Consider the following 27,316-nt stretch of genomic DNA (forward strand, 5'->3'; position numbering starts at 1 on the left):
ATTTATTGGGGGAAGCAAGCTCCTGTCCAAGAGAGGGATAGAAGGGTGTCCCAAGTGGGTGGTCCCCGGGAAGCTGTCTCTTCTAGGAATTTTTATAGTGTAAAACCGTGCGGTGAGGTGGGTCCACGCTGATGAAGAACATGGGAACTCCCTTAGGTGGGCATGAGGTGGGACAAAACTATGGTCAACCAGTGAGATTGCAATCACCATTGTTCAGGGAAAATTGATTAAATCCAGTACCAAATGGGGAAGCAAGTCATGTAGCAAGTGGGTATGAATATGGGACAGGGTCTCTTCCTGTTGTGGGTTGAATTAATGACTCATTTGGGCTCTTTCAAGGTGATTGATACCTACTTAGAATATCAATCACTGATGCCTATCCCTGGGGAAGTATGTAGCTATATTTGTTTCTTTTGTCGTGAGGTCTGGCCTACGTGAGAGCTCTCTTCCAAGTTGCGAAGTCATCTTGTCTTCCATATTGTTTCCTCGAGGGCCTGGCCCTGTCTGACTACCTATGATATTTCTGTCTAATCCAGCTGTCTACAACACTGTTGTCTGTCATGATATTATTCTATCAAGTATATATTTTTCTTTTCTGATTCTCAGCCTTTATTGCTAAAGCCTTTTCCCACTTTTCAAACCTCTGTCGTCAGTTCTCTTTTCCTTCTGCATTCTTTGGCGGGTGTAACTCTGGATTCTCAAGGGTTTGTGTGTTGGTAGCATGCACTTGACAGCCAGACCCTGTCTCCTGGTCAGCTAGACTCTGAACATCCCACTGTGTATCAGAGATGGCCACACTTTCACTTTCTCAAAGCCATGTGACCCTAAATGGATCTCCCTCTCCCTCTTGCTCTTGTCTCTTGCTTTTCCTGTCATATTCTTTGTTTCCAAGAGGTTGACACCTTCTAGGAACTAAAAAGGTCCAGTGGCCATTGAAATCCTTATGACCATTCATTACCAAGAACAGTGGTACCTCAGTTCATGAACTTAATGTGTTCTACAATTTGGGCAGAGATGGCCACGTTTGTGTTTGTATGGGAAGGATGACTGTGGTCATCCTTGTGAACTCACTGCAGAGTTTGCAGACAAAAACAAAACTTTGCCAAATGCTTCTGTTTGTGAACCAAATTGTTTGCAAACAAAGACTTTTTTGAACTGAAGTCACACTGTGTGTTAGGAAGAGCTACAAGCTCTGACCTTGGATTCCATTTCCTTTCTCTAGGGTTGCCTCTCAAATTCAGGCTTGCGTTACTTCCCAGTGAACTGTTGGCTTTGCTCTCTTTGCCTGTCTCCCTGTTTCCAGGTCATTAGTTCTCTCCAATTGGTCCAGCTGTCCATAGCTGTAGGCTTATGTTTTGTAATAATCAGTAAGATGTTGAAATATCCTATTTTTGAGTGCATCTCCTAGTACCTTCCATCATTCGCAGGACACAGCCTGAACTCTTGGCATAGTGTTCTCCCTGTAACAAAATTTTCTTGGCTCACCTTCTAGTCCTTTGTCACATGCAGTTGAGTTAGATGCACCATGAGTGGCATAAACACTGTGGTAATCTACTTGTTCCTCAAACCAAGCTAACTAAATTCTCCTACCTGTTCTCAGGTAAAGTTCTATAATTAAATTGTAAAGCAGTTGCTCAGCATTGATAGGCTGGGATGGTGGTTCCTGTGTACTAGTTTGCTCACTGAATTTTTACAGAATTTCATTTTCATGAAATAAATGACATTTATTGGCCCCTGATGCCTAGGTCTAGCGTTTGGCTGTGCACTCTTCATCAGTGTTGGCATCCTGTCTATATGAGGTATACAGAGCTCTCTGCAGGTCTTTTGGGGTGGGAGAGGGAGAGGACCCCATTCACATCACCTTTTTCTCTGAGGTAGAAGATGTGACACATAGATTTTAAATTGAGGAAGTTGGTCTGAAATAGTGGCTTCCTGCATGTGACCTCATGAGTAGAATGGGATTAGACATGCAGTGGCCTTCAGAGTTGTGGCAGAGGTTTGGTCACTTCCCCTTCACAATAGCTTTATGGCTTTTATGGGAGAAAGTTGTGCTGGTGATGTCCCTCTATGTCCTTCAACAGGTGTGTTCCTGCGCTAGACCTGTCTGAAAACTGAAATGGAATATCTCTTCTCTTAGATTATCAGCTGTAGCGGTCAGGAATGTGTTGGTGTATGCTACAGCCCTTCTGTACACATAAAAACAAGCTGAAGACAGGTGCCTTGTGGCCTAGTGCATTATTTTGAGGGTGCACTATGGGCATGCAGAGAAAGGACCTCAATCTGGATTATTCAGAGGTAAAAGGAGGAGGAGGAAGAGCAGAATCAAACAAGAAAGGGCTTGTAGATACTTGGCCAGAGTATCTCTGCCTTGTTTCCCACCAGCGCCTCTCTCCACCGGGGCATCCCTAAATTGTGTCTCGGTGGGACAGAGGTGCTCCCATTTCATCCCTCTCAGTTTGTTAGCTGCTTCCCCCAAGTCATGGCTATAACCTGTGTGCAGTGACCCCTGGCTGTAGAGCTCTTGAGATGGTGGGGATGGATGCTGGGTGAGAAGCTCAGGTCTTCTGCCTTAATGTAAGGCCAGGCGTGCGCACTCCCCTCCTTCACCTTTGAAGCCCCAAGGGAAATTCTGTGGCAAACATTGGCTTTCCTGTTCTTGGAGGGGCTGGCTTTGTACTGCAGTGTCCTGGCCTTTTGTGGACTCCCTCCCTGTCCTTCTTCTGGCTGCCTTCATGGTCACCTGTCTTCTTTCATTTGCATGTATATCTGAGGAAGTAAGTCACCTTCCTTTGGTTTGCACCCTGAAGAGCCAGTCTCAGGGCTCAGAGGGAAGTGGTAACAGAGGGTCGGAAAACGCCGATGCTTCCCAGTGTTCCCCCTTGTGTTCAGAAGGAATGGTAATAGCTAGAGTTCATTGTAGTATCAGCATTGTAGGATGTTAGATATTTGGGGAAACCGAGTCTCACAAAGGCTGATAACTTTCCTTAAAGCCAATGGCTGTTCATGGCAGAGTTGTAGCCCACACTTTCCTGTGCTTCTCTGTTCATATGGAGCCATCTGGAAAGTTCTCTTTGAAATTGTGTCACGACCTCATGAAGTATAAACGTCATGGCTATGTATGTTAAAATTGCAGTCAAATTTCCTGAGGTGTCAAATTCTGCCTGGTAATCAAGCAGATCCTAACTCCCAAATCACTTGTGGAGAGCCGAGAGAAAAGCAAACTAACGTTAATCGTGGGAGCCTATTATAATGATGTATAGCTTGTCATAACACATTATAATATTACCGCAAATATCTTGAGCTCACTGCACATTCTCTGGGGACTTTTAAAATCTTTTACAATTGTTATCCAGACCTCTGCAGTAAGGTCCAGATGCAGTTTGGCGATACTGCTGGGTCACTTTTGATAAAACCAAGGTTATGAGAATCCCTTTTGGAAATCCCTGCATTGTTTGCCTGGCTTAAAAGTATGTTTGGTTTTGTCAGCACCTGCAGACAGGAAGTTGAGATTTGAGGCGAAACCTTTGGCAGTTCTGCGCTAAGCTTCTGGAGAGCCAGAGTCTCTGTTGCCACGGAAACCACACTGCTGCCACCCGTATTAATGAAGGCTTGGTGAACTTCCGGGAGTACTGCTACCCAGCCCAGTAAATCATTCCAGAGAAATGCAGTTTAACTTTCTAAATATCTTAGTGTCCTTTCTTAAAAATTCCCTCCTAGGTATTCATCAGTTTAAGAACTGCTCCTATGCAGTTTCAGATCCGCCCAGACTTTTATCTGGCCACTATGGCTAAGAGTCTCCCTTCTTTCATGCTTACATCTCGCCTCTGCCTGGCTGCCTTGTTTCATAAGTGAATTCTTTTATTTTCCTGCCTTTTAGATTTGTATGCATTGAAAAGGAAAAAGGGATGGGGGAAACAAATACACTAAAAAACTTCTGACATACTAACTTTAAGAGACTTACGAGTTTCTAAGCCTTTCGCAACTTTCCAATTTCTAAACTTTGCTTTTTATCTAATTCAAATGGTTTGGGTCTTATTCCAGTGAGATAACTTTAAGAAAGAAAATGCTTCTAGTAAATGATCATAGCCCAAGTCTGATTTCACTAAATTCCCTATCCCAGCCAGGCAGACTAACAGCATTGGAAGTTGCTTCTAGAAAAAAATTATTGTAAAAAACCTTTCTTTCTTTTTTTTGTCTTTTTTTCTAGCTAATTGTTTATCTGGCAGGATGCAAATGGTGGCTTTAAATCCTTTAAGTCATCCATTATGCCTGGCAGCATCTATTGTCTGATTTTTGGGTCTGAGCCAAGCCAGACTCTTTCTATTGGTCTTGGGAAGAAACACCCAGATCTGACTCTGCCAAATCAGTGTTCTTGGGGAGCCCAAGTCTGAGCTCTGATTTAAGAGAAGGGAACGTGGATGGAGCCCGGCGTCGCCTTGGGTTGGGAGGGCAAGGGGGTCTGGTCATCTTCTCAGGTCACAGTGAAGCAGGAAGCAGCTTTCAGTTCAAAGTCGAAGGGATGGAACTTGTTCCTTCCGTTCTTCCAGTGTCTGTGAATTACTGTGAGCTTTTAAATGCTTTTTTGTAGATGTAATAAAATACTGTTTATAGTCAGCTACAAAGTAAGTAATTACAATGTGGCAAATGAAATTCAATATAGCTTTGTCGTGGTTTTTTGAATTTTAATTAAACTAGTCTTAGAGAAAATTATAAATGCTGCTTTTGTTGTGACAAGTGACATTGACAAAATATTAATCTAATGAGTTGTTATTCACAGAAGCAAAATGTCTTCTACGCTGAAGGCTTTGGGTGTTTTATTTTAGTTTTTAGCTTATGCCTTAGAAAAATCCACAGAAAAGAATAAAGTTTTAAAACCACATGAAATAAAAAAACCCTCAAAAACCTCCATGTATGGAATATTCCATCGTTGATATCTTGCCAGCCACAATTGCATGTGTGTCATTTAAGGCACTGAAAACTTTTTTCTTTTTTTTGAACCAGATGTCTCTGTGGCCACTTTTTTAGTATCATTAAAAGTATAGCTGGGATAAATAACCAGCCGTTGACTGCAAAGCCCAATATTAAAGGAATAATCATCCCATGGTCCTATTAGGTCATTTCCTTTTCATTTTACTTTATAAATTACCTTGTGGCTTAAAAAATGACATTTTGTTGGTTGTGAATTCCTTTTATGGCTAAATTATCTAAGTTACTTTCTTTAGAGATTCTTTAAACTTGAATTTACATAATTATCAGTTAAGAATATATATTAAACATTCAAAAATGAATTTTTCTTTATGTCAGTTTCTTGCTTTCCTTTATCGGGAATTAAAAGTTTTTCATAAGTCCTTTAACATTTGTGGTTTAAAATGAATGGAAAAATTTAATTATAGGGAATTGTATTTTTTACGTAAGTTTTTAATAAGATAGTTTAAAATAAGGATAAAACCTTCATATTTGACTTTATTTTTTAGAACTGTCCTGAAGTCAGAAGATTAAGAATAAAATCACCTTCCTCTTCTAGCATTTTTCATTCCGTGTCCTAGAAATTCCTGGAAGTACAGCCAGTTACGCCCCTTTTGTGTGTTTGCAGGAGGTGATGGCAAAGTTGCACTATTCAGTTTCCGCTTTTGGTTATTGCCTGCAGTTTTTCCAGAGATTAAATTGCTTCCTCTGCCGTCCCCAACGTTGGCTTCTGGGGGACTAAGGCTGTAGCACGGCGAGACGGCCACAGCAGAGACTTGTCTGCGGCCACATGGCAGGGGAGCGTCCGCTGCCTTCAGAGGGCCAGATCAACCCCAATATTTTTTTCAGGGATGCTAAACCTCTTGTAACTGCTAAATTGGATTTGTCACTGAATGAACTATCAGCTGCTGTTGGACAAGGCCATAAAAGCCAGCCGGCTGGTCCTTTGTAGGCAAGGCTTACCCAACGATTGATATGTTTTAGCACTTTTGGGATTATTGTGATTAAGAGGAAACTGTTCTGAATGAGAAAGAAAAGGGGGTGAGGACACACAGCCACAGCTGGTGAGCAGCCTGTGTTTGTTCCAAGGAAGTCACCATTATGGCTGTCTGCTTGTTCCTGCCCTGATTGACGGGTGTGAAATCTTTATAGGAGGAAGCCATGTCCTTACTTCCTCCACTTACAACTCTCCCTGCAGCAGGGCACGAGTGATGGGGAGTGTGGTGAACTTGAGCATTGGCAGCGTTTTTGAAGCACACTCTGTACCCCTGCGCAGACACAGGACAGTGACTACCTGAATTTGTCCTCGCACGCGAGTTCATCGAGTTAACGTGTAGGGATTTTGGCAGTAACAACGGAGCATCCCCTTTCATTTCCCAGACCCGATGCCCTGTGACCTGCATTAAACACACACTTCCTGGTTTTATGTCTGCCTCTGCTTTAGCCATCTGAACAGAAACTGCACAGCAAGTGGATTTGTAAACTGGAGCGCTTGGCCGAGGCTTTATTGAATATAGGAACTTTCTAGGCTTTTTAGAACAAGTTTGTTTTTAAGAACCACCTATCACCATGAGCAGTGTGGGCTTTTGCGTACATCTAGCACTACTTGCAAGTGTACTTGGAATTGGTGGCTTCTCTGGTTGTCCTCAGAGACACCACTGTCCGTGGTCAGAGTTTGCTCAGCATACCGCACAGGAAACAGGCCGGCTTGCCAGCTCCCGTGGTGTGTCTTTCCAAGCCTGTGAAAAGCACGAATCATCCGGCAGCCGAGCATGCTTACAGCTGGCCCTTCGCTAGCTTTGATCTACGAATCAGGCCGCACCATGAATGCCCTTATTGTCATGTTATGTGTACACAGTGTGTGAATTATTGAAAATAGGGAGGCCTGAGCCTCATCTGGTAGAGATTACAGTGCAGGCATGCTGGGCGAAGGTCTGTAATTGAAAATCCCCAGATGCTGTTTATTTGGCCTTTGTCACATGACCTGCTGCAGGAAGATTGTCTGAACAAAGTGTTGCCTGCATGGAGAGCAGAGCCCGCCCTCCCACCCCAGGCCTCCACAGGCTCAGTCTGTACACAGCTTAAACACCTGCCCAAAAGGGTTTTTAAGGGCTTAAAATAGATTCGCTCATAGCATTTAAATAGAGGGCATCTTGCTTGTTGATTTAAACTGCTTAAGCGGTTGTTGACTCGTGGAACCTTCTATCCACCCAAGGGTTTGCCGGATAATTTCACTGTGAGATATCTTTTACAAAGCAACATTCAGCGATGGGGCCACATAGGGATAAGGAGTTTGGGCTCTGTCTTTAAAGGAAAAAAAGCTAGTTTTTTGTAGTCCTGAGCTTGCAGAGAAAGCCACATTGGAAGTGTGTAGCCCTAAGGCTGGCTAGAGAGCTCAGCAGACTAAGCGCTGCTCAGGCAAGCGCAGGGACCGAGTTCAATCCCTGGCACCACATGCTGCTCCAGCCCCACCCCTGGGCGCGCTGAGCAGGCCACGGAGACCAGGTGTGCTCATGGGTGCCTGTAATCCCAGTGCTGAGGAGGCTGAAAACGGGGATCACTGCAAGTCCAAGCTGCATAGTGAGACCCTGTCCCAAAACATTGAAAAAGAAGAATAAGAACGTGTGTGGTCTTTCTGCCTTTAGAAAATGTCAGGGCAGTTCGTTCTTGTTTCTTTTACCTAGAATGAAGGAGAGATGTTGTTTGGAAATGTGTTTTTCTCAATTAATGCTGAATGCTGCCCTCCACATCAGCAGTGGCCTGAGGCAGGGTGGTGCGTCTGAGATCGGCGTAGATGAAGAATCAGTAACAGGGAAGCCCAGCGGAGTGAGGCAGGCAAGTGGCCCAGCTCCTCGGGAGGCTGAGGCAGGAGGATCGCTTGAGCCTATGAGTTGAAGATCTGCGTATGTAACAACAAGACTACTAACTAACTGGCCAACAAAACTAAAAGGCAGGGAAGACTGAGAAAATTTTAAAGAAAGAATGGTTTAAGTTTTCGCGCTTCATTCAGAATGTACTCCCTGCTTTTTGCCCCCTTCTCATCTGTGATTGTGAACATTTCTGCTTTTTCTGGTAGCTCAGGGACAGGAGAGTTCCAGGGCCCTTCCGTGTTTCACGCATTCCCTACCAGCACCGGACCCTCCTCCGCCTTCATTCACCTGTGCCTCCCTCCCTCTCTAATAGCCTTTTTTCTTTTCTTGGGAGGTAGCTACAATCAGCAGTAGTGCAGTCATTAAGTAGCTTGTTCTCAGTGCATTGCCAGAGGTTGGAAGGACAGAGCTCTTTGGGACCAGAATGTGGGGCCTGCTTTCGCCAAGCTCGTAAGTTGTCAAGGGAGATGGGCAGAACCGCCACAGGCAGACCTGAGCACCGAAAGCCCCTCAAGCCAGCTCCCTGCTGGGGCATTGCGGATGTGCTGGCCAAGGGTCTTAGCAACTCAGAGGAAACACAGCAGCAGATTTGAGCCAGGACCGTGGGGGCAGGGAGACACAGGGACAGATCATTTCACCCAGGGGGGTAAGTAGCACCCACCGAGCACAACGACTATGCGTGCTCTGGAGGCACAGAGCAGTATATGTGCTGAGCGGCAGGAGAAAAGAAAGAGTGGTCTGTAGGTGTAACATTTTAGCATTGTTAACGGAATGTGTGTTTGTGTAATTGGTCAGTAATTACAATTTTAAAGGAAAATAAAAATGGCTTGGCGGTCCCAAATCTAAACTCCCCAGGCAGGGGTGATTGATGTAGTTTGGTTGGTTGTCATCTAGACAAGAAGGCATCTTACAAGCTCCTATAGTGTCACCTTGGGTCATTCCTGCGTTTGAGACCAGTTGAAAATGGCTAGGGCACTTGGGTCCTATGACCTAGAGCACGAAGTCATGGGAGGAAACACCTCTGGAGCGGAAGTGCTTCTGTTGCCTTCACCGGCATTTTGGTTTTTCTCTCCACTGAGGCAGTCAGCTGCACGAAGGCAGACAGTCTGTCTTCTCCTGGGCACAGCACAGTCCCTCCTAGGCAGTGTGTGTTCTGTACTGGGGAGGGGAGTGTACGGGCCGAGACTGTGAAGGTCTTGGGTGAATGAAGAGCAGTTGTGAAGCCGAATGTGGTGGCGCACACTTGTTGTTCCTGCAGTCAGAAGGCTGAGTCAGGAAGATTGTAAAATTGAGCCCAGTGTGAACAGCTTAGCAATGTAAAATCCTGTCTGGGAAAGAAAAATAAAAATGAAACTGCCCTTGATGTAGCCCAGTGGAAAGCCCTGGGTGTAATCCTTGGGGCCATGCTCATTCCATTTCATGGTTCAACTCTGCCTCTAAAATTTTGTTCTCATCAAGGACTTCGTAATGATTTGGTAAGAAGCTAACTTATTTCACAGGCTATTTTCAAGGCTTCTGGTGTAAAGTTAAGGAATAGTAATCCAGGAAGACTAACCTGGGCTTGCACCCCAGCTCTGCCTGTTAACCAATTTGGGAACTTGGGGCAGATTTCTTCCCTTTGAACCTTAGTTTCAGCCTTTAAAAAATGAAACCCTTGTGGGTATAGAGGTAAAAGGCGTACATACATACATAAGCACCATGCTTGGGGGCTGGGGTGATAGCTCTGCGGCAAAGCACCTGTTTGGCAAGCGCAAGGTCATGAGTTTGATTTCTGATACTAAAGGAGGAGGCAAAGCACAATATTTGGTCTTGTGCCCACACATAGTAGGTACAGACTCATCCAGCTTCCTCGCACCCCACAGCGTTTCTGCTTCCACATGGTCAGATTTCAGTCCCTTAAAAAAAAAAAATCATTTATTTATTTATTTGGCAGAGGGTCTCCTTTGCAGTTCAGATTCATAGTGATCCTCCAGCCTCCCCAATACTGGGGTTATAGGCTTGCACCACCACACCCGGTTTTGGTGGCTGGCACAGCATGCAGTACCGAGGATCAAACTCCCTTGTGCTTGCCAGGCAGGTGCTTAGATCACTGAGCTATCTCCCTGGCCAAACTGTTAGTTTGTTCTTGCTTTCTTTTTTCTGGTGGAATTGGGGATTGAACTCAGGCCCTTGTGCTTGCCAGGCAGGTGCTTATTCTACTGAGCCATCTCCCTAGCCCCCCAACTGTTATTTCTTAAAGTGCGAGTTATACTTTTGTACTCAGAATTAAATTCTGGAAATCCAGTGAGGGACATGCCTATCCATAGAGATGAGTTTACAGTTTGTCACAAAATATGACACATTTGGTTGTACTTTTAGCCCCTTGTTATAAACCTAATTGCTGCTACTTTATTTAATAAAGAATCTATTTCAAACTAAAAGATTATTATATCAAATAAATAGCTTTGTAATATACTCTTAATGTTGAAAATATGACAATAAAGGGCAACTTTTACAAGGGAACAGTTTTCTGGCTAAGTCATTTTGAAAATTGAGGGTGATAAAAAGATGCTGTAAACATATTCAGTGTACCATGGAAAAGATGTTCAGTTCCAGTAGCACTGGAAGTAGAAGCGCTGTAGGAAGCGTGCTAGATGCCAGGCGGGTGGTGTTCCGACCAAAAGTCCTGATCGTGCTCCTTAGGACTTTACATACCAGGTCAGGCAGTGAAGACCTCCAAGCCTACTGCAGTACATTACTATGCAGAGGCCCCTGAGGATGGCAGAACCTTCACACTGGTGTTGCTAGCACCTCCAAGGACTCTGCACAGTTGGTGCTATCACCCCAGGTTGACAAGGACGACACGAAGGCCAGAAGTTCTGCCGCCCAAGTTCACTCTCCTGGTCAGCCCAGCTCCCTAGAGAGACCCAGCTGTCAAACATTTATTTAAAAAACCAGTAGTCTGTCTGGGTCTAGCTTAGTGGGTGTGTGCTTGCCTAACTGCTAGAAGCTCTGAATTCTATACCCAGCACAGCTGAAAGCCCAGGAACACACACATATACATGCACGTGCACACACACAGTCACTAAATCCCCACAAGGCACCAGTAAAGGTACTCTGTTAAACACCAACAGCTTATGCACTTCTAACGTGTAGATTTCACACTTTTCTAAGGCCAAATAATTAATAAATAAACAGAGTGTTTTGAGTTAAGTTTTTCATTAACAAGACTTCCCTGGCTTAATGTGGAGATTAACTTTGCTTGGACCAGGTCTCTATTACTGGCCTAGGAGAGGGCCAGGGGTAGGAGTGGGGCATGAAGAAGGAAAGAATATGGTGTTGGTCACCCACACCTGTGCCAAGCTGAGGCCAGCAGGAAGAAGGTCTGGGTCATTGTTGCGTGTCCCCCAGAAATAGTTGTAATGAGAAGGACTCACCGATTTTAGGTGATATTGGCAGTGCCGACCATTATTCACTATCTTTGTGTAGATCATTTCTTTTTATATTCTTCATCTGGAAGAGGCAAGCTCATCCCTTCATTAGAAACGTGTATTGAGCACCTGTTTAGTGGGTGCCAGAGCCAAGACAGAGAAATTCAGAGGGGTGCTTTCCACAGAGTGGACAGCATTTCCAGGGGCTGAACGGTCGGGTGAATATGTAACACCAGTGTAGCAAGGCAGCAACAGCTGCGGGGTATGTGCTGGTGTTTGAAGGTATAAAGGAAGTCAGCTAACTCAGTTTACGAGGCTCCCAGAAGCCTTCATGGCGTTAGTAGTCCAGTTGGGACTTAGAGGATAAATAGGAGCTTGCAGCCAAAGGAGGAAGGAAAGCCCATTTAAAGACAGATGGCTACGTGAAGGTGTAGAGGTATAGAAAAGATGATGGTGGCTTGGGGAACTGTTTTGAAGCGCTTTCTCCTAACCTCGAACAACCTCTGCAGGGTCGTGCGGAGGAGTTTATGTTCTCTACTGAGTGGGGCCTATTGATGTAGAAAAGCGACAGGATCAGATGTAGGTGCAAAGATGAGTCCCAGGAACCATCCAGATTGAAGGCTGCCCCTAGGGGCCAAGGGTGTGGGTCTGTTGAGAACAGTTGGTGGCAGCAAACTCAGGTTCCATTAAACCCCAGACACTCCATGAGGATGTGGGAACCAAGATGCCAAAGACGTGCACCGTGCCTTTGAGCTGACAGTCTGCCGATCGAGACACCCTCGTAGGGTGGGACTGTGAGTCATGCTGGCCCATGAGGAAGTAAAGGACAATTCCAAGCTGAGACCGAGTGGTGACTCCCAGGCTACTTTCTTCCCCAGAGTGAAGCCACCATTCCTCTCATACACTAAGTGATTCGTTTTTAGCCCACAGCATCTTTTGTTCCACTGGTTCTGCAGTCTTTCCTCCCACTGGCCTCCTAAAGTGAGCTCTGGGCACCGGGCTCTGTGCCTCACACTTTCTTCCCCCACATGCACTACGCTTAATGCATTTTTCTGGGCACATTTAAGGTAAGGTCTCATGTGGGAGACACCATCTGAGCCAGACCTGGAAGGATTTTGATTGCTCATCTTCACTGAACTTTAGGTGACAGGTAGCCATTGAAGGTCTTGGGGCCATTGTGGCTAACCCACTAAAACAAGCTCTGTGTTTTGCATATTAGGTGCAAAGAAAGACAATGACGGGTGTAGTTGGAAGTATGAAGGCTAGTTAACCTGTTCATTTGGGGGATTAAAAAGGTGACTGGCATATCTTCATAGCGAATGAACCTTTAGACATTTTTTCTATTTTTCTTCTAGAAATAATAACAGCAAAAAATTTTCTACATAACATTAGAGGTGTAATATTCAATCTGTGGCTTTAGTTTTTTTTAATCTCTTTTTAACACTTGCAGTCCGAAGCAAATGCGTAGTTTGCAGTAAGTTGGCCCACAGTGATGAAGAAAAACTGTATTTAGGGAGACTGTCACTTGATAACGTTATCAGTTGCTGTCCAATAGAAACTCCAGAGAAGGTGGATTGAGGCATTTTATTGGGATTGGAGGTAGAAATCCTTGTTCACCGGGCAGGGCTTCATGCAGCCCTCTTCTAAAGCCGATCCTTAACCACTCTTGGGTAAATGTGGAGCCAAGTGGTCTCTGCAAATCGCCACTGTTCATTTTGCCAAGTCTATCAGTGCTGTCTGTAGATCTTTAGTTCTAGAACATGCAGTACTAGCCTGTGATGAGCAGGATGGGCCACCTGGACTCTGGTGATTTTCCACGCTGGCACTGATTTTGAGTCAGTGACTTCCATTGAGACTTGCCTGTGACACTGGCTGCGCAGCTTCCTCGCTGACCACACTCAGGACCTGATTGCACTGCTGTTTTCCATGAGTTTTCCCTTGCCCTCTCTGCCTAGTGGCCCTCTGATTGTCCATTGCTCATAGGTAGTCAGCTCCCTGCATTGCCTGAGCTTAATGAGGACCTGCTGTGTTCTCAGCACTGAGTTTGCGCCATGTACCTCGGGAACAACCTGTCTGATGGTCGTGGGGGAGATAGGCATGTATCCTGTCATTCTTCAGATAAGTGGAACATGGAGTGGGGTGGCATGTTATGCACAGGGGACAGGTGGTTCTGAGAGCACACAGTGAGACCCCCTGATTCTGCTCACCCGGGTGAGCTCCTCAGACAGTGTCAGCTCCCAGAGCTGGCGTCCCTGTGCCCCCACCACCCTTCCATGTCTCTTGCACTGCATGCACGCACAGTGACTAGCCAGCTCTGGCAGACCTCCCTTCCTTCCCTAATGTGTCTGGGAGAAGTTACAGGGGCAGCAGTGAGGAGGACATGGCTGCTGTTGACTCCTCACATGTCCGGTCATGAATAGCAGCCCCACCTCCTCTGGCCAGGTCCACAGACCTGCACCATCAGATCTTCAGGAGGGTAGATGGCATCATTAAGCTCGTCCATTCTGTCCACCTCACGTGAGCTGGTGACACTTGGTTCCTGCAGTGTCCCCGTACCTGTGCCCTTTCATTGTTGGCTTTCATAACTAAGGATTTTTCCCCCCTTTAGATGCACTCCAGCTGATGAAAATGCATCCTGTGGCTAAAAACTGTTTTCATGCCATCTTGTAGTATCTTGCCTGACAAAGAACTTCCGAAAGGACTCTCTCTGTGCTTTGCCCTATGGCTGGCATCGGAGGACAGAGCGCCAGGGTCTCTGTATCCTGGGAGCCACATCTTGTGGTAGTGTCACCCGGAAGAAGCTTCTTTCTTGGCTTCTTCCCACTGGGTCACTATTTTCTTGTTTTACCTTATGGTGATGATGTTATCAAAGTGGCTGTTAGGGATGGAGGAGCCTCTTTTCTGCCTCACACATGGATGCATTTGATAAATACTGAACTGTCAGGGAAGAGCAGACAGAGGAGAGATGCGTGCTGTTGTCACCTGGAGGGCCAGTGGTGCTTAGGGAACGGGGTGGCCAGGGGCCTTCGCAGCCCAAAGGCTCAGGGTGCTCGAGGCGTTTGCAAGGCAGGTAGAATCCAGGTGTGCACAAATGCACCAGGACGCTGTGGCCATGAGCACCAGTGTTGACACAGGTGCAGAGTTCAGAATGCTGCTGGTGTTGGAAAGGAACCTTCTGGTAGTTTCCTGGGCTGTGTCAGGGTTTGGGGGAGGAGTCGGGAGACCCTATAGCTGCAGCCTGTTTGATGCAGTTTCCCTCTAGCAGTGTGGAGAAGCTTCATTTTGCTCCTTGGTTCTCATTTTTTTAACGTAGACGGATGGGCTGGGGACGCCTCACGGTGTGTCACTCCCTGTGAGGGGAGCAGAAGTGTCTTGGACCAAAGCAGGTACAGCGCCATCCCACGCCCAAGCAGGTCAGCCCTGGCCTGATGTGGGTTTGCCTCAGGACTGGCTGCAGTCAGGGAAGAGGAATATTCCACTTGTCACTTTTTCTTTGTGGCTCCCAGACTCCATTCAATTACAAAGTAGCTCTTACACTGTTAAAGCCGAGTGTCTCTGGGCTACAATTTCTAGCCACAGACCCTGCATTTGCTGTGCCTCAAACATGACCCTGAGGCCACATCCCATTACATACACAGCCCACAACAACGTGAACCAGTCTTCTATCTGGGTAAAGCCAGCCCAGCACAATTTCAGTGTCCTTTTGCTGTAGTCTCTCTCTTTGTATTGTCCACTTATCAGAAAATGTCATGGAAACCCAGGATGCAGGGGAGGCCAGCGATGGGCTCACTTTCAGTCGTGTCATGCAGTGGAAGAGAAAGGAAAAATCAAGTCAGTGATACCACAGTGCCTGAAGAGGTGGCGGCTAAGGCTGTGTTATGCTTTGCAGCTGGCTGTGGGGGAAGCCAGGGCAGGTGTGGCAGGGTTGCTCAGCCTCAGGGGAGGGCTGTTCCGTGTACGTCTGCTGGGTTTTGTGCTCAGGGAGAAGCTGTAGTGTGGTGACAGTAAGTGGTGAAGTACCACATGGCCCTCAGCTCGAGAAGCTGCCCCGTTCTTTTTGGAGAATGAGCTGGGCCAGGCTTGGAGGCCTCAAGTGTGTCTGGGAGACTCCTGGGTTCTGAAGGAAAGCCTGCCAAGTGGGGCAGGGGTCGGGAGGTCATCACCCTACCCGCATTCTAGTCTTCTGGTCAGATCAGGCTTTCACTCTGATCAGGAACCTGCACCTGGAGGATTTGGCAAGTGTGTTACCATGCCAGCAGCTTACTCTGAAATTCAACAGCAACAGTGAAGGTGGCTCGGTGGGTGTGTAGAGATGTGAGATGGAATGAAAGGTAGTAAAGTAAGAATAAAAGACATGCTTACACATTGCCACCCCTACTGGAAAATCTAAAATGCTCCAAAATCCAAAATATTTTGAGTGCTGACAGACACCATAAGTGGAAAATTCCCTGCCTGGCCCATGTGACAAGTCACAGGTAAAAGAAGAGTGCCCTAAAAATACCGTATAAAATTGCGTCAGGCTCCACGGCCAAAGGTGCATGTGAGACGTACATGAATCCATGTTTAGACCTAGGTTCTGTCCCCAGGATCTTTATTACATTTATTGAAATTTTCCAGAATGAAACAGAAGCACAAATTATGTCTAGTTTCACACATTTTGGATAAGGCTATTTCAACCTGTAGTAGCATTTAGGTAGGAATTGTAGTGTTCACTATAAAATTAGTTTTCTTCCGTCCTTCTTTTTTTTTTTTTTTTTTGGTAGTACTGGGGATTGAACTCAAGACCTTGCGTTTGTCAGGCAAGTGCTTATTCTACTGAGCTATATCCCTGGCCCTAAAATTCTTTCTGTAAGAAACTTCTGTATGTCTAAAATGCTTCACAATAAAATGTTAAGAGGAAATGTCTCATCGTTAAGGATCTGGGTACCTTAGGGGGAAACCTTTGTAGATTTCCTGCACTTTGGCAGTCTGTTTTCTCAGTTACTTGAGCAATGGTTAGTGTTATTGAGCTCTTGGCCCTTGCTTAGGTAATTCTGTGCTTCAGTACCAAAAGTCAAAACCTGGGGGCTGTGGAGTATCTGGACTGATCTCAGAGAACTGGGCTGTAAATAGACATCTGAGTTCAGGGTGTCTTAGAGAGATTGCAAACAAAAGCGCTGAGCAGAACCTATTCGCTAGCCCTAATTTATACAGAGCCTCTAGAAGTCAAAAGATACTCCGAATTATTTGGAGCGGTATACTTGTTTACCTAATGGGAAAATATATTTTAATTCTAGGAAAATAAAAATTAAATGTAGAAAATTTTAATAGAACTAAAGCTATTTCCTTGATGTTTTTGACTTTAAGATTTCTATACATTTGATATTGCAAATAATTATTTTAAACCAGTTCTGTTTAGGTAACACATTAGCCTGTGTTTTTAAATCATGATATGCAGTGAAGCAATTGATTTAGATTAGGAGAATTGAAATCTTGCTAGATTTATTTCCTTACTAGGAATATTTGTGAGCATATTAAAGCATTTAAGAGGATTTATTAGGTTCCTATGAGTTGTTTAAGTTGAGGCAGACAATTCTAACATTTAGAATAATGAAATAATTACTATTCCTGGCTTGAAACATGGCACAAAAGAAAAAATACATGCTTTCCAGAGAACAGGGATAGTGGCTGGGCCCATGGTGGTAGAAGCAGTGGTCTTTAGAAGTGCTGTAACGGAGCAGGATTAGATTCATAGTGCTCACCTGCAGCTTCTCCCTTGACTTAGATGGTAGGGGCCACCACCCTGTGTGGCTGTCCTGGACCCTGGCTGCCTTCGTTTAACCAAGTGCTGGCAGAAATTTAAAATTTGCTCTAGGCTCTGTGTCCTTCTCTCAAGCGGTTCTGTCTACATTTGCAGAAAATGAGCTTGGGGCAGGAGACTTTTATTTTGCTGGCTGGACAAGTTGGGTGAAATCGCATGTCATCCAGAGCCCTGGATTTATTTTGCCCTGGCCATTGAGACAGCCGCCCCGCATAGGGAGCGCAGAGCAGCCCTGAGCTGGAGGATGCTTGGCTGGGCTGCAGACATTGTCTTTTAGCTCTGGCTTCTGGTAATTAGGCACTCGTGGCTGGGCTGTGCTGTCAGCTGCCCTTTGAGACAAATTGCAAAATCTGTACAGCCATCTGAGAAATGGACAAGTAGACCCGAGGGCACTACAGGGGATATTGGTGGTGCTTAGGAGCTTGAAAGAGAATACTTAGGGAAGCAATCTTCAAAACTGAATTTAAAGGTCCTTTTCTGTGCCCTTAACAGGGACATTCAGTTTCAGGATCAGGAGCTGAGGTTTTTGATGAGTTGGAATGATGGTCCGAATTTAACAGGATGAAATGCACTGGAAGTAAATGTCAGGTTCTGTACTTGGGTCTAAGAATCCCAGCTGTGCTTGGGAAGACTGGGACAAGGCAAGATGGGACCCACCCCCATGCAGAAAAAGCAAAATAGGCCTAGTTCTATTTCGGATAAAGGATTTTCAGCACATAGTAGAATTTAAGTAGGGAGTAGAGGCCCAGAGGTTCACATTTCTAAGGTCCAGCATTCTGATTACGGCCACAAAATAAGACTGTGTTGTGTGCCTAGAGATGCCCTCACTCTCAGTTACAACAGGGCTGGCTGGTGTCACTGAGATCAAGCGCCAGAGCTGTATGTGAGGGAAACCCTGAGTGAATAAGAACTAGAAGTCCAAGTTGGTGAAACTTTACAGTTTGGTGAGGTCCTCAAAAAAAAAACCAACCTAGTGCACTATTTGGTTGCATTAATAGAAGTAGAGTATTTAGGATGAGGAGGTGATGAACGTATTCTGCTGTTATAACAAGATTATTCCTACCATTCTGGATTCCAGGCTCCGAAAGGCTGATCACAGGATGGTGTCCAGGACTGTTCCAAAGCCTGTCCCACAGAAAACGAAAGAACAGAGGAGGCTTAGCTTATGTGTGACTCCAGGGGGACCTGAAAGCTGAGGCTGATATCAGAAAGGCAGGGCCTCTCCACCCCCATGAGCATGAGGGACCAGCCTTGTTCTGGTTGAGGGGAGCAAGTAGGATCCGAGGATGGAAGTTACCTAAAGCCCTGAATCAACAGGATCTTTTTTGTTGTTGTTGTTTTAATTTGTGTGTGTGTGTGTGTGTGTGTGTGTGTGTGTGTGTGTGGCCAGCTCAGCCCACCAGGGGGCGGGGCGGGCTGGCATGTGGTGCTGGGGGATTGAACCGCGGTCCCTGTGCTTTGCTAAGCTTGTTCTAAGTAGGTGCTTTAGATCACTGAGCCATCTCACCAGCCCCAACAGGATCTTTTTACCCTTGAGTTTATTTCAGTGTGTAGTGGGCTGCTGCTTCAGGTCGCAAAGGCTGGCTTAGGCTTGGGAGGACTTAGAATTGCAGTGGTGGAAATAAATGACTCAGAGCCGCCTCCCAGCCTCCAGAGTCCCTGGTTCCTGGTGCCTTCTGGCGTCCCCTTTGAGACTGGGGTTACAAGACAAAATTCTTACCAGGTTCAGTTGTGCCTGGAAACTCGCAACGCGGGCACCAGTCAGAGCGAGCTCCACCATGGCTGGTGCATGTAGGGGGAAGGTGGTGTGCCGGCTGTGCTGCATTTGGCTTCTGTGTTGTGGGAAGGGAGCCCAGCCCTAGCGGCATGGTTCCAAAAGCCTTCCTGAGATTGTGAGCTTGAAGTGGCTTTGAAGGAGAGGGGACCTGGCCAGTGTCAGGGTGTCCAGACAGGGAGTGACTGCACCTACAGCAGACCTGAAGCTTGTTCCTGATCAAGAGAGGCCCCCATTAGGATGGAGCTGGCTTCAGCTGCTGTAGGGCGTATTAGGAAATGGAGGTGTCACTTACTATACAGGATGTTTCAAAAATATTTTCAGTTCCTGGTGTTAGAGAAGGAATCAAGTCGTAGCTCTGACTGCCTCAGAAGGACCCAGGGCTTGTGAAGTTTGTGTCTGCTTCATGTGCTATCTCGGCAGTCCATCTCCTCACATAGCTCCTGGGGATTCCTATCATATCATAGTTCTTCAAAGTCAGGTTACCCGTCAAGGCCTCTGGGGCCTGCCCTTTCTCTTGGGCTTCTGCAGACTCCTGTGGGTTGAGAAGCGAGGACAGGGAGGAAAATGACTGAAAAATTAAAAACTGGAAAAGAACCAAGTTTTCCTTATTCCTAGTAGAATCCATCCTTATGTAGTACAGGCACGCAAACAAAAAGGCAGATTTTAAAAGATACATTTGTTTTCAGTGGATAGATACAGTTTTTCAAGAAACTGTACTGTTTATGATTCCTATCATGAATAAATGAGTAGCCACAATTTAAAAATTCTTGGTCTGATTTTTTTTTTTTTAATCCATCTTATCTTAAATTCTTCTTTCTTTCAGGTAGGAATGAATTGATAGCCAGATACATCAAACTCAGGACAGGGAAGACGAGGACCAGGAAGCAGGTACAGTAACCCGCTTGGGTGGTGTGCATGTCAGCGAATGGCCCAAGAGGCATTTGGCTGCAGTGGCTGCTGTGCTTTGGCTCCGAGGAGCCCCCAGTTCCAGTCCCCTCTCAGGACGTCAGCGTTGGAGGTGTTCCAGATTGGCTCTGTTTCTACTGTTCATCATTTCAGTGACCCTGCAGTCTGTGGTCTCCCAAGTTCTGTTCATCCAGTGTGGGAAAGGCTGCCTGCTAAGGACAGTGTCTGAACTGGCCTTGCGCTGTGTTTCAAAGCTAGTACTTCTTTCCCAAAATATGCATCTGCCAGCACTCACTGCAAAAGCTGCGAGGTGTAACTACGCCTGTAAGCGTGTGCTCGCTGCTGAAGTGAGTGTTTATTTCATGTGGTACCCTGGCAGTACATTTTCCCAGCTAGCTCCTGGAGATATAGACTTTGGAGATTTGTGCTTTGTAACAGCCTGGAACATTAATCATATTAATCATCCTTTCAATGAAAAAGTAATGCCGGAAGCCTTGAGTCTTGGCCTGAATATAAATCCTGAATGATATGCATTCAGTACACTGTCCGTTCTTAAATGATGGCTTTTTGTTGGCTACTGGGATTGAAATTAAGTTACGACTTAAATACTTCTGCAGGGCAGGGGCAGGCTGCTCCTGCACCCTTCTCCAGGGTTCTGCCTGCATCGCATCTGTAAGATACAAAACAAGTCAACTCTGATCACCCAGTTCAGAACTGAAAGGGTTAAAACAAATCGGTGCTTAGCCAGGCTGAGTAGAGCACATCTAGAATTCCAGCACTTGGGAGACTGAGGCAGGAGGATGGCCAGGAGTTGAAGGCCAACCTGAACCACAGAGTGAGACTCTGTCTCCAAATACAAACAAACAAAAACCCAAACAATAAAATAATGTTTGAGAACAGAAAAAGAAAACTAAAACACCTCCTGCCCTGCGTGAGTTAACAGATAAAAAGTAGTCTGAAAGTTGACTTACTCTGAATGATATACGACATGGACCTTAATAGCTGTAACCAGCCAGGCGTGGTGGTGCGTGCCTTTAATCCCAGCTACTTGGGAGGCTGAGGCTGGAGGCCATGCATTGGAGGCCAGTGTGGGGCAACTTAGTTTTAAAACAAAAGACCTAGGACCAAACAGAAAGCTCACCAGTGGTCTCTTTAAGACTGGCGGCATTGGGCTGACCTCCCTGGAGGCGTGGCTCCTTTGAGCCTGGATCAGGGGCCAGGGCCGGGGACCTGGTGCTGAGTCAGCACGAGTGGGGTGGCCTCCCGCCATCCCAGGGCATTGTCTGCTCAGGGGATGCTCCCCGACAGTGGCCCACATCCACTCACAGATGAACAAAATTCGGGTGAAAATAGCAACAGCAGGAGTGACATGGAGGGGTGAAGAGAATGGGGGAGTCCCCGCTTCTCTGTACTTGAAAAAAGTACAAAAGCAAAATGAAAAAATTGAATAATTGAAACACAGAGACCAATTGAAAGATCAAAGGCTCTTTTGTTCTCATCAGTCTTCTTTTTAGAGTCACTAGAGTTTGAAATGAGGGAATCCCCTGCAAAGTTGTCAACTTGTGAATGGAAGGTTCTGCGCCTGGGAAGCAGACACAGTGGACTCCCTACCTACTGCAGGTGCTGGACCAGGCTGTCTGCTGGCCTCTGGGCTCCGGTCACTTGCTCATGACTCCTGTCCCGGGGGAGTCTTTAAATTTAACCAAGTTCCTCCAAAAGAGATGCAAATTTGTCTGTTGCTGCAGTCCTTGTGTTTCCAAAGCTGGGCTTGGCTGTGTTTCCACACCCCAGCATCCTGGGGGTTTTCTAGGCAGCAGTTGGTGATACCGCTCTTGTGTGAATTTGTTGTTCAGCAAATCCATGTGGTTTTCGACCCAGATTTTTAACAGGATGGCTGGCTGGCTGTATTCACACATTTTGCTTTGTAATAATATGCAAATCTATTGGCACCCAGTCCATAACCAAAAGAGTGGAAGGATTAAAGATATTTTATAAGATGGGGGAACCCCACTCTGCTAACTGGGTCTTTCCATTTCTCCTTGAGATCTAATTTACATGTCAGTATTATTTTAACATTTGCTACAGAATCCAGAGCTCTTAATGAGATTGGAATACAACCGACAGCTTCAGCTATTTGATTCTACACAATGTGCTAATTTATGGATATTCTCCCCTAAATTAAGGAAAGGGGATTTTCCCATCTGATACTGAGATGCTATAAATATTTTCATCTACTTCCACTCCCATCTTAATTTTATAAAGCAAACAGCCCTATTCTCCCCCTCACCCCTCCCCAAGCTAGCTTTTCCAGTGCCCGTGATTTCTCCCGGATGGGAAAGTAAAAATGAGCCCAATTTTCATCCTGAATCAAGTCACTGCAGTGATGACCCAATCTAACGAGCTTAGAGCAGTGCTGGGGGCTTGGTGTCTGGCCGGGACTGTGTGTTCCTAACTGCACAGCTTTGTTGAGACGCAAATAACCTCCCCTCCCCGACCCTCCCAAGGAGTAGCGATTTTATATTTGATTTCCTTTTTTTGTTTTGTTTTGTTTTGTTTTTGTTTTTGTTTTGTTTTGTTTCCCTTCATAAACCCGAACAATGTAGGTGTCTAGTCATATACAGGTCTTAGCAAGAAAGAAAGTTCGAGAAATTCAAGCCGCCATTAAGGTACGTCTGGCTTGCCCAGTTGTAGGGGGCTTTTCATCTCCATGGTTACAGGCTTTTCCTTTGTTTTCCTCCCTTCCCCTACCCTGCAGGTGTCTAGTCACATTCAGGTTCTTGCCAGAAGGAAATCTCGTGATTTTCATTCCAAGCTAAAGGTATGCGCTTTTCTGCTTTTTGGCTTGTGGTTGCTATGCACCTCACTTCCTGTTTTCCATGGTGACTGGTGAATGCCTGGTGCTGGGATTCTCGTAACCTAGTTTCCTTGCATGTTAGAGCTGTTTACATTTCTTTGTGTCTAATCCCTCTGTTTCTGTACTAGCCTCACATTAAACTCTGTGTGCGCGTGTGCGTGGGTGTGTGTATGTGTGTGTGTGTGTGTTCCTAATAACAATGCAAATGCAGCAGAGAGCTGGTCTTGTAACTTTTCAGCATAGAAACAAGATTTTTTTTTTGTTTTTAACCCCTTCAAATGGCCACCAAGCAGTCCTGGGCTAGGAGAGCTTTTTCTCATCCTTGTTAAAAAGACAGTCCCGAGATGCAAAGTTAATAGAGACAATACTTTTTAAAAACCATTTCTAGTGGTCATGAAATTACTCTTAAAAATATTTAGTAATTTTAACTTATGCTTTTAATATAAATTTTCAAGAATATTTATTAAAACTATGCCTTTTTTCACATTACTTTCAACACAGAATTTTTTTGTCTGTGTTCTTCCACATAGCTTAATATTGTTTAAATAAATGGCCCTCTTATTAAGAGAAATTTTAAATGTGACCATAAACAAGAAAAAAAATGGATCTTAGAGACAAAAAAGGCTCTTGATCCATTTCATTCTTCCCATTCCTTTTACACTCAGTTTATTTAATTGTTTAAAAATATAGGCCTCAAATTCAACACTTTTAAAATGTATTTCATACGAAAAAATGAAGGCTTTGATTTTTTTCTTTTTTCTTTTTTTTTTTTGAGAACAGGGGATTGAACTCAGGCCCTTGCACTTGCCAGGGAAGTGCTTATTCTACTGAGCCATCTCCCTGGCCCTGATCACTCTTATTTTTTTTGTGTGATACTGAGAATTGAACCAGGCCTTACACTTGCTCTGTAAGCATTCTGCCACTTAGGTTCATTCACATCCCTTTAATGTTTGGGGGAAAAATTGCTACGGAGGGTTGCTAAGTGGCCCAGGCTAGCCTTGTACTTGCAATCTTTCTACCTCAACCTCCTGAGTAGCCGGGATTGTAGCTATATGCTACTGCCCCAGGCTGATAATTTTATAATACGTGTTCTTCTAAGATTTACAGTAGAATTGCCAGGTGCTTATTTGTCCATATTTCTTGACTTTAATAATATAGGAGGGCTTGTGATTTGCCTGGAGAAGGTTTAGTCTAGAGTTAAAAAACCTAATTTTTAGACCATATTGTGGCCTTTCCCACATGTCCCTCCCCTGATATAGTAATTAAATCAGTATTTTTGTTCCACATTAAGCAACAGTGTCATTTCTTAGTGTGGAACATAGGGCTGGCCTCCAGTTCTTTTTTACCTGCCAGCAGACTGGGGCTAGGGCGCAGGACTAGCAGCAGGAAGGAGCGCTGGGTGTGCCCCGCAATGGGCAGCATGCTGGCTCGCTCGCTCGCTCGCTCGCTCGCACGTGTGGCTGATGGTGGCTGGCTCGAGCGGCACTGGCTGAGCAGTGGGAGACCACGCTAACTCCCTAGACCCTGCTTTTTAACCAGAGGGCCGGCACTTTCTCTGTGGATGCAGCTACCCCTGTGTTTGCTCAAGTTCTGACTCTGTTTCTAGTTTCTCTGAGCTAATGAATTAATGATGTACCAAGAAGTATTTAGATACCAATTTTGTTTTGCCATCTATGATGTGAATTGCTCTGTTTCTGTATTGCTTGTGTATTTCCTATCAACTCGGCAGGGCATACAGCCCTGGATCAGAAGCCGTAGAAGTCATAAAGAATGCTTTTCTGTTCAGGAGAGAACACCGTGGAATACAGGAAAATTGCTTAGAGGTTTTAAGAATTTTTTTCCATAGAAATAATAAAAACTGACATAGCTCTATGTTTATTCTCAAAAAAATAAATAAATAAATAAAAAAGATTCTTTGCCCCCTCCTTCCGGACCTGCCCCACTCTCTGTTGGAGGAGACAGAAAGAAGAATGGGAACAGACTGTCAGATAGCAGCTGCCTCAGCACGCACACTCCAGAACCACCTTATTTTAGCTGTGCTTCTTTCCTTTCTCCCTACCAGTCCTTTTTGGAAAACCAGACCCTTTTGTTTTTGATCAGCTGATATGAACTGAGTGTGCTGGATTTGGCATTCACTGGGGTGGGTGGTTGGTAGCCCACTTCCCATCCCAGAGCTGGCCATGTAAGTGGAAATGGGAGAAGTGGGTGCACCCCGTGGCCCCCATGTTCTGCCAATTCCAAGGAACAACTTAGAAGAACCTGGGGCTCTGAGCCTGTTGACTTTGGTGAACATTCCCAGGCCTACTAAGGGGCAGAGGCTCCATTTGAATTTGGATGTTTTTAATCTTAAGCCACTACTCTTTCAGAGAGGATTTCATGAAGTGGAGGTAGGAGAATGCTTTCAGCCAGGAAGCGTCATGCCAGGACACCGTGCCTGACCTGTGAGCTATGGCTCGCACCACCCTTGCGGCCAGCCTTCCATACACCCACTACATGTTACCTTAAAGTGCTGGGTCACACTGTAGACCTCACTTGTCTGCGTGATTCATTTCGCTTCAATGTGAGTGATACTGTTGGCCATCAGTAATTTGGCTGCTAATGTCCTGGCTGCAGAGCTGCTTGGTCACCACGCTACGGGCATCTAGTGGTTGAGGAGAGTTGTCTGGCCATTGAGTACTTGCTTCTGACATTGCTGCCTTACGCCTCCTCTGGACATCTTGTCCTTTACTTCTCGGTGAGCCAAAGCAGGTACCTGCTCAACACCTGGAGGGCAGAGGTGATGGCTACTTCCCTGCTGTTCAGCCTGCACACCCTGTTCCTCGAAGAAACAGGCTCCCGAGACGGTGGCTGTGTTCAGGGCACAACCACAGATGAATCACCCTAGCTGCAGAGCCTCTCTGCTGAAAACCTGATAGACCAAGTCCCAAAGGCCAGCTTTGTGCTTCTGCTAATTGCAGCCCTTCTCAGAGAGTTTTGTGGTGGCCCAAATCACTCCCAATGTCTGGGGACTTCACTTTAGCTTTGAACAAAATGTTACTCTAGCAAACGTGTAAGTTTGTCCACATAGATCTAAATCTTAAAAGTACAAGATGAATGAGTACTAACTGAGCCCACTTGGGTCTCATTGAGAACCCAGTGTACACTAGGCCCCATAGATGTTGTGCACACAAAATTGAGTATGCAGTCTGCATGCTTAGGGAACCCTAAGTCTCTGTTACTCTTCCCAGTAGGTTGTCCATAGCTGGAGCCTCTGCAGTAGAAATTAAACTGGGTCATACAAAGGCCAGTCAGGGGAGAGAATGATCAGTTCCGATAGTGGAAAACTTGCAGAAAGCTTCACAGAGGAGGTGACTACGAACCAAGCACAGAGGAAGGCTTTTAATTTCTAGAGATGAGGTGTTTGGGGGACCCTGGGACAGGCAGAGGGAGATACGAAGTGTGCAATAGGAAGGTCTAGCATCGCCCCACTGAAGGACGCTCACCTGTGGGCACTGGGTAGCACATGCAGTAGCTCAGGCACATACCCTGGGATGACCCCTCCATCTGGGTTTTGGAGAAGAGCTTAATAAGGAGGCCAAGCTGAAGGCAGAGGATGATTCCTGGACTGTTCCATTGTGGAAAAGAGGAGATGGGGACTAGGCCAATGACAGCTCTGGAGCCTCACTCTGTGACTCTCAGCCATCCTTGGGTGGCTTCCCATGCCATTATTTAATTATTTTTATGTGTTTGGTACAGGGTCTCACTATGCAGCTTGGACTTGTAGTGATCCTCCTGTTTTCAGCCTCCTTAGCGCTGGGATCACAGACGTGTGCCACCAAGCTGGGTCTTGGTGGTTGGCTCAGTGCACCCTGTGGCAGGGCCAGCACAGCATGTGCTGTCGGGGATCAAACCTTAGTTCCTGTGCTTTTCTAACTAGGCACTTAGTTTGCTGAGCTGTGTCACTGGCCCTGACTACTCTGTGTGCTTTCTTCCTTTCTGTTTTTAAAAAATTAATTATGTTTATAGATTCTATCCTTGTTAAGTTTACAAGTTGTATATCAGAATATTTTAGAAAAATATTTTTAGTAGCAACTTTTAAATCTTAGCTTAGAGCTGGTGAGATAGCTCAGCAGATTAAGCACCTGTTTAGTTCAGGTACTGGATTTCAATCCCTGGCACCACATGCTGCGCTGGACCTGCCTCTGGTGTGCAGTGTGCTGGCGACCGAGTCTAGGTGTGGTGGCACACACCTGTAATCCCTGTGCTGGGGAGACTGAAACAGGAGGATCACTACAGGTCTGAGCTGTGTAGTGAAACTGTGCACAAAAAAAAATAAATAAAATAAAACTTAGCAAAGGTTGAGTTCTTGAAGGATAATGGCAATTAAGCGTGTGCACCAAAATTATTTGTGAAGGGCTGGGGAGATAGCTCAGTAGAATAAGCACTTCTCTGGCAAGCTCAAGGGCCTGAGTTCAATCCCTGGTTCCACCCAAAAAAAAAATGTGAATTATTTATTGTTGCAAAATTTTAAATACATGAAAGTTAGTACAGAGAACATACTGGACACTCAGATTTATAGGATTCTAAAAGAATGATTTTCCTTCTGGCATAATACAGTTAAGTTTTTCAGCGTGAAGTCAAATGGTAGAACATCATTCTGTACCTCACCCAATTTTTTCTACCCTCCTTCTCCACCCACCGTCAGTTGCCCTATGTGTCCCTGAGAAAAAAGATCAAATGAAGACTCTTCACCTT

At 45.5% G+C, this 27,316-nt stretch overlaps 1 protein-coding gene across 7 annotated transcripts in view; it reads left to right on the top strand.

The window, feature by feature from the left end:
• Nucleotides 1-27,316, top strand: part of Tead1 (TEA domain transcription factor 1) — a 165,355-nt gene that overhangs the window by 70,750 nt on the left and 67,289 nt on the right. For 2 of the 7 annotated variants that reach the window (XM_004634883.2, XM_023719380.1), the window contains exons 2-4: nt 19,646-19,710; nt 22,332-22,394; nt 22,484-22,546. In XM_004634883.2, the coding sequence (XP_004634940.1) occupies nt 19,646-19,710; nt 22,332-22,394; nt 22,484-22,546 (191 nt within the window). The remainder of the gene's footprint in view (nt 1-19,645; nt 19,711-22,331; nt 22,395-22,483; nt 22,547-27,316) is intronic. The other 5 variants (XM_004634885.2, XM_004634884.2, XM_023719381.1 and 2 more) reach the window with 3 other exon arrangements.

This window comes from Octodon degus, unplaced genomic scaffold, assembly GCF_000260255.1.
Source record: "Octodon degus isolate 3935 unplaced genomic scaffold, OctDeg1.0 scaffold00067, whole genome shotgun sequence".
NCBI lineage: Eukaryota > Metazoa > Chordata > Mammalia > Rodentia > Octodontidae > Octodon > Octodon degus.